At 31.8% G+C, this 11,753-nt stretch overlaps 2 protein-coding genes across 2 annotated transcripts; both read left to right on the top strand.

Moving 5' to 3' along the window:
- Positions 1–6,991: 6,991 nt before the first annotated feature.
- On the top strand, positions 6,992–9,131 carry LOC112692381. The gene is made up of 2 exons (XM_025567037.1): positions 6,992–7,026; positions 7,537–9,131. Exon 2 carries the CDS (start codon positions 7,794–7,796, stop codon positions 9,117–9,119), a length of 1,326 nt encoding a protein of 441 aa, XP_025422822.1. The 5' UTR covers positions 6,992–7,026; positions 7,537–7,793; the 3' UTR covers positions 9,120–9,131.
- A 495-nt stretch (positions 9,132–9,626) lies between these two features.
- On the top strand, positions 9,627–10,528 carry LOC112692382 (ATP-dependent DNA helicase pif1-like). Its single transcript, XM_025567038.1, has one exon. The coding sequence runs from the start codon at positions 9,642–9,644 to the stop codon at positions 10,458–10,460; it is 819 nt and encodes a 272-aa protein (XP_025422823.1). The 5' UTR covers positions 9,627–9,641; the 3' UTR covers positions 10,461–10,528.
- The last annotated feature ends 1,225 nt before the right edge of the window (positions 10,529–11,753 follow it).

Raw genomic sequence — 11,753 nt, 5'->3', positions numbered from 1 at the left:
GACAGTTCAGCACTTGGCTGTTCATCTAGAAAATGGACAGCGTGTTTTCTTTAATGATAATAATCTTCATCAAGTTATTGATAATCCAAGAAAAATGACACTAACTGCATTTTTTTGAACTGTGTTCACATGATGATTTTGCGAAAACACTGTTCTATCATGAAGTTTCTTCTTATTACACCTGGGATGATAACAGAGGCTGGTTAAAGATAAGAGGGGGAAAAGATGTTCCAGGTTGGCCAGGAATAAAAATGGACACTGCCATTGGTAGAATTTACAAGATTCACCCAAATCAAAGTGAGTGCTTCCATTTAAGATTGTTACTAAATTATGTACAAGGTCCTACTTCATTTGAAAGCTTGAAGGCCTTTGATGGAGTCATTCACGCGACTTTTAAAGCTACCTCTTTTGCTCTTGGGCTTATAGAAAATGACGAGCAATGAAAAAATGCTCTAGCGAGGCAACTCTTTCAGAAAGTCCTTCAAAATTAAGAGAATTATTCGCAATAATCATAGTTTTCTGCCAACCGTCTGAAACTCAATCTTTGTGGGAACAGTTCAGAAATGATTTTTGTGAAGATATTCTTCATACAGAGCGCACTCGATTAAATGACTTGCAATTTACTTTTTCTGATGAAATATTTAATAGAGGTTTGATTGAAATAGAAGATAAAGTTGTTTGTCTTTCTGAAAAATATTTAACTGAATTTGGAATGAACTCACCTGTTCAAAATGAAAATGCATCTGATCCTTTTGAGTTCTCAATTTTGCGTTCTTACGATAATAACCGATTACAAGAATTTGTAGAAATCGATTTACCAAAATTAGTAAATGATCAAAAATATGCTTTTAATGTTATTACAGAAAGCGTAATGAATCATCAAGGAAGTGTTTTTTTTTTTAGATGCTCCAGGTGGTACAGGAAAAACATTCCTAATTAATTTGTTGTTGGCTCAAATTAGATCCTCAGGTAAAGTTGCATTAGCAGTAGCTTCATCTGGTATAGCAGCAACTCTCCTTAGTGGCGGCAGAATTGCTCACTCGACTTTCAAGTTACCGTTAAATGTACTATTTGATACAGAATACGTTTGTCCGATTCGTAAAAATGGCCCTCTTGGAAAAATTCTTCGAGAAACCTCATTCGTTGTGTGGGATGAGTGTACAATAAGTCACAGATCACATATCGAAGCAATTGATCGAACATTAAAAGATCTTAGGTGTAATAATAAGTTTATGGGTGGCATAACATTTGGTTTCGCTGATGTCGTTAATGTTTGCTTAAAATCTTCTCCTATATGGAACTATGTTGAAAAACTTTATTTGCGAACAAACATGAGGGTTTATTTATGCGGAAGGGACGATATTTTTCCAGCACAGTTGTTGAAAATTGGAAATGGAACTTTAGAAAATGAAAATGGTTACATTTTTGTCAATCACACGATTGGACAGGTGGTCAATAACGTGGAAGAGTTGATTTCTACAATTTATCCTGACATTTTTAATCTGTCCAATAAATCTTATCAATGGTTATGTGAAAGAGCTATTATCTCTCCGAGAAATGTAACAGCAGGAGAAATTATTGATATCATCCTTCTAAACTTCGATGGACACTCACGTGAATATTTATCTATTGATACAGTTACATCAACAGATGATGCTAGTTATTATCCACAAGAATTTCTCAATTCTCTTTCTCCTTCGGGGTTTCCTCCTAATAAGCTAAAATTAAAAATTGGTGCTCCAATTACATTATTACGTAATCTTCAACCACTGAACTTATGTAACGGTACAAGATTACAAATAAAATAGTTGTGAAGTAATATTATAGAAGCCGTAATTCTTACAGGGCCAGTGAAAGGAGAAATTGCATTTATTCAAGAATTCCCATGATTCCTTCCGACTTGCCGTTTTCTTTCAAACGTCTTCAATTCCCGGTTAAAGTTTCTTTTGCTATTACCATAAGCAAAGCGCAAGGTCAAATATTCAAGTACGTTGACGTAGATCTTCGTACAGTGTACTTTTCACATGGGCAATTATACGTGGCATTTTCTCGAACTGGGGACCCGAATCATCTTATGATTTTAATTTCAACAGGAAATATAACAAAAAACATCATATACTCAGAAGTCTTATAAAATTCTTATTTTAATTCTTTTTTTTTCTTTTTTTTCTTCATAAACTTAAATCAAATTCTTTATCAACCATAAATTATTTCTTTTTTATCTGTATTTATTTTTATCATTTATAACGCTAGAAAAATTTCAATTCGTTTTTATTAACGTTTTTTTATATTTACTTGCCGATCACATTAAACAATAATATTTTAATAAAAAATTAACGGAGTTCACGGGCGAAGCTGTGACGGGTCGGCTATAATATATATTATATATTAAATATATTTATAAATGTGCTTAAATTATTAAATTGTGAGATTTTCCATTATTAAACTTAATTTTGTGAAATATTGATACATGTCAATTGATCTTTTTAAATATTATAAATTAATATAAATTAATATTCTAAATAAATTTATATTAAAATATTATCTGAGGACTGAATGTTAAATTGAGTCCTAATTTCAATAAATTAATCTTTTTTAATATCATTCACCAAAAAAAAAAAAAAATCAAGACATTTTTAAGACCATGCATATTTAATATTTATTCTCTACGAAATTATTTTTTAATATTTTTAAATTAAATTTAACTAATAATTAATAATTAGATAAGAATAAGATTTTTAATAATTAAAATAGTACAGTAAGATGTATTTTAACAGTTTAAAAAAATGTACATAATACAGTAAAAATTCTCTAATGTGAAATGATCCATCCAAAAATTCAACTTTATTGAATAAATCGGAAAAATTCCGGATTATCAATTCATGTCAATTTTTCATATTAAAAAATTCGTTTATAATATTTATAGTTTTTATTTCTGAATTAAAAACTAATTAATAACTTAATTTATTACTTTACTTAATAAAACTTATTTTAGATTAATTATAGACTTATTTTATTACAAAATTAGTAATCATTTATACATATTACATAATTATATATGAATGTTGGAAATTAAATTTAAACATTTAGCTTTTTCAAAATTCATGAAGTGTTTTTTGTTTTATTAATGTTGCTACTATTATTCTTCCTGTATGTTGTTTGATTGAAGAAACCATTAAAAGAAAATTATCGTCTTGTTGGTCAATAGCAAACTGATGCAGATTTTTTATCTCAATTAATGCTTATGTTTAAATTATTAATGTTTCACTGATAGATGGTATAAGTTCGTATCGTTGATTCGATAACTAAAAATATAAATGACCTAACTGATATATATATATATATATATATAGTGAGGTTTTATTTTAATTATCATTTTACGATATACCTATATCTATATTAATTTCGATGTAACATGACGTATGTAATTTTTCCGGCTTATGCAAGGTTTTTACTTGTATGGGACCAAAAAAAAAATCGTTCCATAATTTAAAACTATAGAAAAATGTTGTGACCATAGAATTATTTCGTATTGGATAGTTTTCTATTTTATTCAGGGTCCTCATTATACATTTGACGCAAATGGACATGAAAATGTATTTTAAAAATAAATAATGACAAAAATATCTAAATCTATAATTTAATTTTGTCTCATTATTCAACTTTATATTTTGACAAAAACACTGCCGTTTAAGTTGGTTTTCATTCGAGAAAATTAAATAAAAATAAAAAAAAAAAATAGAAAAAAAAATCATTGTATAAAGTTATACGGAATAATTACGATTGAGTGTTAATGAGTGAAAAATTGATAAATATATATTTTATATATTTGTCGGAAGCGGTAAAAATTGTAAAATAATTTATTATTTGCAAAAAAAAAAAAATAATAACATTTCTAGGACCAAAGTAAATTTAAATAGGTGTACTAATGTATAAAGTAATTTTGCATCTGTTCTCACTATAGCTACTCGTATGTGTATATGTCGTCGTGTAATATGTTTGGCAGTGGTTTGTACATTAAGCCGTATGGTCACGGTGTTTGGTTTAGAAACGTGCATGGAAATCGACGTCCCGAGCGGCGTTGTACTATGTTTGTGGTGTTTCGAGTCTAACGAACGTTTGCGCTTTCCACGCGCGGCCGAAATAACATTTTTATAAACCGATTACTAATCGTGACGGGCACTGAATTACGATTATTCAGTGCTGGTTCCGTGTTCCGCGAAAGTGGAAATTGATGTATAAAATTTTTTTTCGTAAACCAGCGCACGCGTCGCTTTTGGAAAAGATAAACAACATCTCGTGTTTACGTTATCATCGAGTAAACGTGGTAAAAAAATGCACGAAAAAAATTGTCCATTCGGCGTATTGAACGCGTTTAAAATATTGTTTTAGCGAGAAAAAATAAAAACAGTTGAAATTATACTATTTATCGCGGTTAAAAATGAACGATGATGGATTGCGCGATAAATCTCTAATTCGTTGATTTTTTATTGCGTTTGAAATTAAAAATCAGAGCTTGACTAATTTCGAAAACCTATCCGAATGCCATTGGGGTATTCAATCTTGTTAATATATATACGTGCGTATAATTTGTTATTATTTTTTTTTTACTGTGTACAATACCCGTGTTATATATTTTTATAATTCACCCCCCCCCCTTCTCCCCAATATAAATCAATTGTTTCGGACTAGTCAATAATATACAGATCGGGAGTGGTGATGCGTATACGTTACAGGAAATTTTATTTATTTTGTCGATAAAGACAAGTCGCTGTGGGCGTTAAATCCGTATTCACTGATAATCGCCAAGTGGTTATACGCCAATACGAGTAAACCAGATTGCGAGAAATAATATTATCTCTTTTTTTGGACTTAAATGTTTCAGATGCTTTGTAGGTATTACTTAAACGAACTAACTACATGAATTAGGTATTATAAAATATTATGGGTGTTTCGTAATTTTCGAATCATTTTAATAGAATTTGTGCTCATTGCAAGCACATACAATTGTCATTCAAATGTTAAAGAAATTTTTTTTCACTAGTGCAGTGCGCATCTACTATACTCTCAATTATAAGCTGATCCATCCGATCTTTTACATTCAGAATTGTCTTTTCGAAAGCAATGGTACGTTGATTTTAAGTTTTAAACAATAATACAGCAATATCACAATTCACCCTGTGTCTCATCCATCCACAGAATCTCTCCGGTTTATTTTTTATTTTTATTTTAAGTATTCAGTAAAATTAAAGGAGTACGGGAGGAGTGAGTATTATATTAATATAATGAATTTAAAATAATGGTATCATATTATAGGGTTTTCACTAACATGAAATATTGTAATCGGTCGCGATTCACTATTACATTTTTTTTTAAGTTAATAAAAAATAAAGTATTCACATAAAAGTAGGTTAACCAAGACATACTCATATTCGATGGTCCCTTTCAACAGAAATGTGTAAGAGGACCTTACGGAAATTCAAGAATCACGTATAAATTTCCTTCCGGGTCCCTTGCACGCTCGTGTCTAAACTCCGTGACTTGTGTATTTTATAAGCGTATACTTGGTGAGTGTACTTGTCAATTTTGTACGATGTTCGGGTATATTTTTACTTTACGGGGCACTCAAAATTTCGAATTTTTTCTTATGTCAACTTATGTATTTTTTAACGCTGAAAACGATGGTGCAAACCATTAGTTTTGAAGTTACAGCCTTAAAAAACTTTTAAAAGTTATAAATTTTAATTAACTATAACTTCAAAACTATGTTCTTGCACCAAATTCAAATTTCATCATCATTTTTTACACCCAAAATATTACCAAGTCCCCCCAAAAAATTGCCAAATTTTAGGGTGCCCCGTAAACTAGAAATGTTCTGATGTTCGTAATTATGTTACTCCTACATGATTCATGTGCTCGCTGATTATTCGTCAGTCATAAACGTTTTGATCGTAATCACCAAATATATTTTGTTCTAAGTAATAAAAGTAATGATATTGTCTTGACCATATTAAATAATTATTATTCCAAATATATTGTACATTATCAGCAAATAAACTTTTACAGGTTATTTTTATTCTTTACGTCATGATAATTATCATTATATCATTTAATATTTTTATCATTTTTATTGTTATACCATATGCGAATTTTCGGTAAAAAGATCGATGCAGTTTTTCCGCCTACATACCGATATCGGGTATATTCTCGACTATATATAAAATATCTTATGGACAACTGGATAGTGCAGTCTATTTTCTGCATTGTATTAAGACCTACCACGGTCTGGCATAATCTTTGCAGGCAAAATACATCCCCTTCGGGAACCTCGTCGAGCGGTTTGTGTGGCAACCAGTAGTGCATTAGTTGGAGTATTCCATGGGGCAATATCGGAGAATTCCTGAATTGTATAGTGTGTCAGATTGTTCGACTCGACTTCCCTTGTTTCCGTTCTAGTGCATTTGTCGTAGCGGTCCAATTCGAAATCCCTTATTATTTTATTTTTATTGTTATGTATACATAATGAAATTTAGACAAACCTACACAAAATAATCGTTACTGTGACAATTAATTTTTATTATTATATTTTATATATTATATTATATATTTCGTGTCACGATGTATGTTCGCGATAATCTCCGAAACTACTGGACCGATTTTGATGAAATTTTTTACACCGTGTGTAATTTGGTCCAACTTAAAATATAGGATAGTTTTTTTTCAAATTTTTTAATATTTTAAATATTTTAATTAACTTTTTAATAAATGTGTATAATTGCATGGTGTATTTCGGTGTATTTCTATCACCGGAAACATCGATGAAAATTTAAACGCCAAGTTTGCAGCTAACTGCATGTATTTTACCTTCAAGCTACATCGGCAGTCCACGGAGCATGCAGGAATACATACAAGATGCGATGACTTATGTACGTCATTACGGTCGACCTGATTTGTTTGTTATATTTACGTGTAATTCAAATTGGGAAGAAATAAAAAGTTTGTTATTACCAGGCCAACAATCAATACATTGTAATATGCATATATTACTAAGAAATAATAATACGCACATTCCTAAGTCATATAAGGAAAAACGTACCTATTGCACACATAAACTTTAATGAGTGCCACGCGCGAATTACAAACAACCGCAAACAACATCATCATTCGAATAAGACAATCAAGGCCAAGGGCAACCACGTGATGAAACATCATTTGGATATGAAGATCAAGACCAAGGACAGCCACGTGTCGAAAACAACACAATTAAAACAGAATCAAACAGAGTATATAAAGGCTCCGTTTCACCACCAACGGCAGACGTGTCCAGCTATCAGACCAAGTCCTTCTGAGTTTCGTCTTCGATATTGTTAGTGCACGAATTTATAATTTATATTTATATCTGTGTCTGTATCTGTATTTGTATCTGTATTTATTAAAGTGTTTACAAGTGTTTAAATTAATTATTGAATCAATTTACCCTGATCTAACAACATCATTACGATAGGTACCTGTTTTTATTGGGTACCACGTAACAACATCGTCACGATATCGTTACACGTGTGTTTAAACAAAAGTTAAAATCTTTAATTAATTTAATCGTAAAATATTCAGTTTTTGGTAACACACGTTGCTGGCTGTATTCTATTGAGTGGCAAAAGCGAGGTTCGCCTCATTTTCATATTTTGGTTTGGCTTGAAGATAAAATCCGTCCAGAAGAAATTGACCAAATAATTTCTGCCGAAATTCCGGATCCACTAACTGACTCAGAATTGTTCGATATTGTTACCAGTCACATGATCCACGGACCGTGTGGTGCTTTTGACATGGCATCACCATGCATAGAAGAAGGAAGGTGTAAGAAACGTTTCCCGAAACCCTTTACCAATGATACTATTACGGATATCGATGGTTATCCATTGTATCGCCGCAGAGACTCTGAGCATGGTGGTCACACATTTACAATTCGAAAGTCGAATTCTATAAATGAAGTTGAAATTGATAATCGGTGGGTAGTTCCGTACTCACCATTGCTGTCAAAAGCGTATAAGGCTCATATTAATGTCGAGTTTTGCAGTTCCGTCAAATCCATTAAGTACATTTGTAAATATGTTAATAAAGGAAGTGATTTGGCCGTATTTGAAATACAAAATATAAACAAAAATGACGAAATAGCAAGATACCAGATGGGTAGATATATAAGCAGCAGCGAAGCTATCTGGCGTATTTTCAGTTTTCCAATACACGAAAGAGAACCTTCTGTCCAGCATCTTGCAGTACATCTTGAAAACGGTCAACGAGTATATTTTACCGAAGAAAATATTCTCCAAAGAGCATTTGAGACACCGAAAACGACACTAACTGAATTCTTTACATTATGTCAAAAATCTGATGTATTCGGCCAATTTGCAAAAACATTATTATATATCGATGTTCCACGCTATTTTACATGGAATAAAATAGGGAAAAAGTGGGAGCCCCGTAAGCAAGGAAAACCACATCCATCGATCCCAGGCATATTTAAAGCTAAAACATTGGGACGACTTTACACTGTACATCCTAAACAACGTGAATGCTTCTTTTTGCGTTTATTGCTGGTGAATATTCCCGGACCAACATATTTCGAATATTTGGGAACAGTGAACGATCGAATGTTCAATACATATCAAGATGCATGTTGCGAGTTGCAACTACTGGAAGCAGATAATCATTGGGACTTGACACTTGCTGATGTAGCATTGACATCTACACCGAATAATATTCGTCAACTATTTGCAATAATTTTGACAACATGTTTTCCAACACAATCATCGACTTTGTGGAAAAAATATAAAAATTATATGACTGAAGATATACTGCATCGAATTAGACGAACAAATCAATGTCCAAATTTAGATTTCACACCAGAGATGTATAATGAAGCATTAGTGTTGATCGAAGATTTATGTATTTTAATTTCAAATTTGCCACTTAGTCATTATGGAATGTCATCACCTGATCGCCCGGCTGCCGACTTAGTTAACACTGATTTGCAACGAGAAAAACAGTACAATGACGTTGACTTAGCTATAATTATTGTGAATAATGAGCCATTACTGACAGCCGAACAAAAAAATATTTAGAATCGGATAATGCTGACCGTTGATGCTGACCAAGGTGGGTTTTTTTTCTTAGACGCACCAGGTGGAACAGGTAAGACATTCTTAATATCATTAATTCTTGCAAAGACACGTTCCCAACAGAAAATTGCTTTGGCAATTGCATCGTCAGGCATTGCTGCAACTTTGTTAGATGGTGGTCGAACAGCACATTCAGCATTGAAGTTGCCATTAGACATTCATAACAAACCAAACGCAATGTGTAACATTAAAAAAAAAAGCGGAATGGCTACAGTGTTGCAAAAAAGTGCAATAATAATTTGGGATGAGTGTACTATGACTTATAAACATTCACTTGAAGCATTTCATAGAACTATGCAAGATTTGAAAGGCAACCATAAACTTTTCGGTGGTACTGTTTTACTACTGTCCGGTGATTTCCGGCAGACTTTACCAGTTATTCCTCACTCTACTTTTTCCGATGAGATCAACGCATGCTTAAAACAACCGTTTTTATAGACAAGTGTTGAGACACTTCGACTGACTATGAATATGCGAGTACAATTGCAAAATGATCCAACAGCACAAGTATTTTCCAAACAATTGCTGGATATTGGAAATGGTGAAATTGAGTTGCATCAAAATACACAATACATAAAATTACCAGATATTTTCTGCACTGTTGTTGAAACGAGAAATGAACTAATTGAGAGTGTCTTTCCGGATATATTGAATTATTATTTAGATCACAACTGGCTCTGTAATCGTGCTATTTTGGCAGCAAGAAATGTTGATGTGAACGAAATTAACTTCCATATACAACAGATTTTGCCCGGTGATTTGATGTCTTTTAAATCAATCGACACAGTTATTGATGAAAACGAAATCGTAAACTTTCCAACTGAATTTTTGAATTCTCTGGATTTGCCAGGAATGCCACCACACAACCTTCAATTGAAAATTGGTTCACCAATTATTCTTCTACGTAATTTAAACCCACCTCAATTATGTAACGGTACACGTTTAGTCATAAAAAAAATGACCGAAAATATTCTTGAAGCAACAATTTTGTCGGGAAAATTTAAAGGAGATATCGTCCTGTTGCCACGTATTCCACTGATAGCGTCGGAATCTTCAATACCGTTTAAAAGGCTCCAATTTCCGATTTGTTTAGCTTTTGCGATGACTATAAATAAATCTCAAGGCCAAACAATGTCTATTTGCGGTTTGGATTTGGAAAACACATGTTTCTCACATGGACAGCTATATGTTGCCTGCTCACGTGTAGGAAAACCATCAAATCTCTTCGTGTTAGCGAAAGACAGGTTAACCAGGAATGTTGTACACAAAGTAGTACTTAGATAATTTTTAGTTTTAATAATTTAATTTATTTTTGTATGTTTTTAATGTATATAGTATTTTTTGTAAGTAGGTCACTGATTACAAACAATAATTTAATATAAGATGAATAAAATGTAAATTCAGAAAATATATATTTTGGTTTGTACTTAATTTCAATTTTTAGATACTTTACCTATTACTTTTAAATTTTCTCATACATAATAACACTAATACATGGCCTACGAAAATGCTAAAAAACCAACTAATACGCGGGCAACGCCGTGTCGGGACAGCTAGTATATATATATATAGTGGAATTTCGATTGTTCTTGTCTCAATTATCTATGTTCGCGATTAACACCGTGCTCATTCTTCTAAAATTATCGTCATTAAAAATGTTTCGTCTAAAGAGTTTTATTAGGTCGTATAAACGTGTTTTTATAATAAATACATAATTATTATATATTATCCGTACATACATTATTGAAAAACGTAAACGACCTTTTTGATGATAAAAATATGGACATTTATGTAACATGATAGCTAAGAATTATTTAAGATTAATAGAGACTTATTAGAAGTTCTTCAATAATTATATTTATCCAATCACGTTATAACTAATACATGAAGGAAATTTTAAATTCTGTCGAATTTGTTCTATACTATTTAGTGTGTTTTTAACATTTTCTATAGCCTTATCGAAAATAGTCATTAAGAAAATAACATTGTACACACTTAATATGCATATAACATTATACATTTTTTCATAATTCGTTTGGTAACATGTCTCGATTAACGGTGTATTTCATTTATCCGTGTTACGCTTCCCAACCTTTACCCAGTATAATCAAGGTTCTACTGTGTATTTATACATAAATAATCCTTCAATCTCAAACAGATATTAATAATAAATCGTAGTCTATTTTAAGGAAAAATCCAAGATTCAATTTCCTATCTGTACGTGTCACTCGTATTATATCTGTTATTGACGGGAAAGGACGAGCGGACTTGACGTGTAAAAATAATCGCTATACTTTACGATTAAACACCTCCCAGATGACCTTTTAAAACATCACGATCGACGATTATTCTCGCCGAATACACGAGTCGTGTGGGTTCGGTTTAATACGCACGGAGGTGTTCAATATTGTGTATTTATTAACAACGCATAAAATGTCCAATTCCTATCGCGGGAGAATATAATCATACGGAAAAGGTGATTTGTATAATACTGTCCAGTCGGTTCTTGTGGGGTATACACATTTATACACATTGTTTGTCGGAATACGTTTTTTCGAATGGTCCATGGCATGACAT

Source organism: Sipha flava, unplaced genomic scaffold (genome assembly GCF_003268045.1).
Source record: "Sipha flava isolate LNK unplaced genomic scaffold, YSA_version1 73_pilon_pilon, whole genome shotgun sequence".
NCBI lineage: Eukaryota > Metazoa > Arthropoda > Insecta > Hemiptera > Aphididae > Sipha > Sipha flava.
The sequence above is the reverse complement of the archived record's forward strand: the minus strand, read 5'-3'. Positions and strand labels throughout refer to the sequence as shown.

Coding starts and splice junctions, on each gene's coding strand:
- LOC112692381 (XM_025567037.1), top strand. CDS start 7,794: ATGATCCACGGACCGTGTGGTGCTTTTGACATGGCATCACCATGCATA.
- LOC112692382 (XM_025567038.1), top strand. CDS start 9,642: ATGAATATGCGAGTACAATTGCAAAATGATCCAACAGCACAAGTATTT.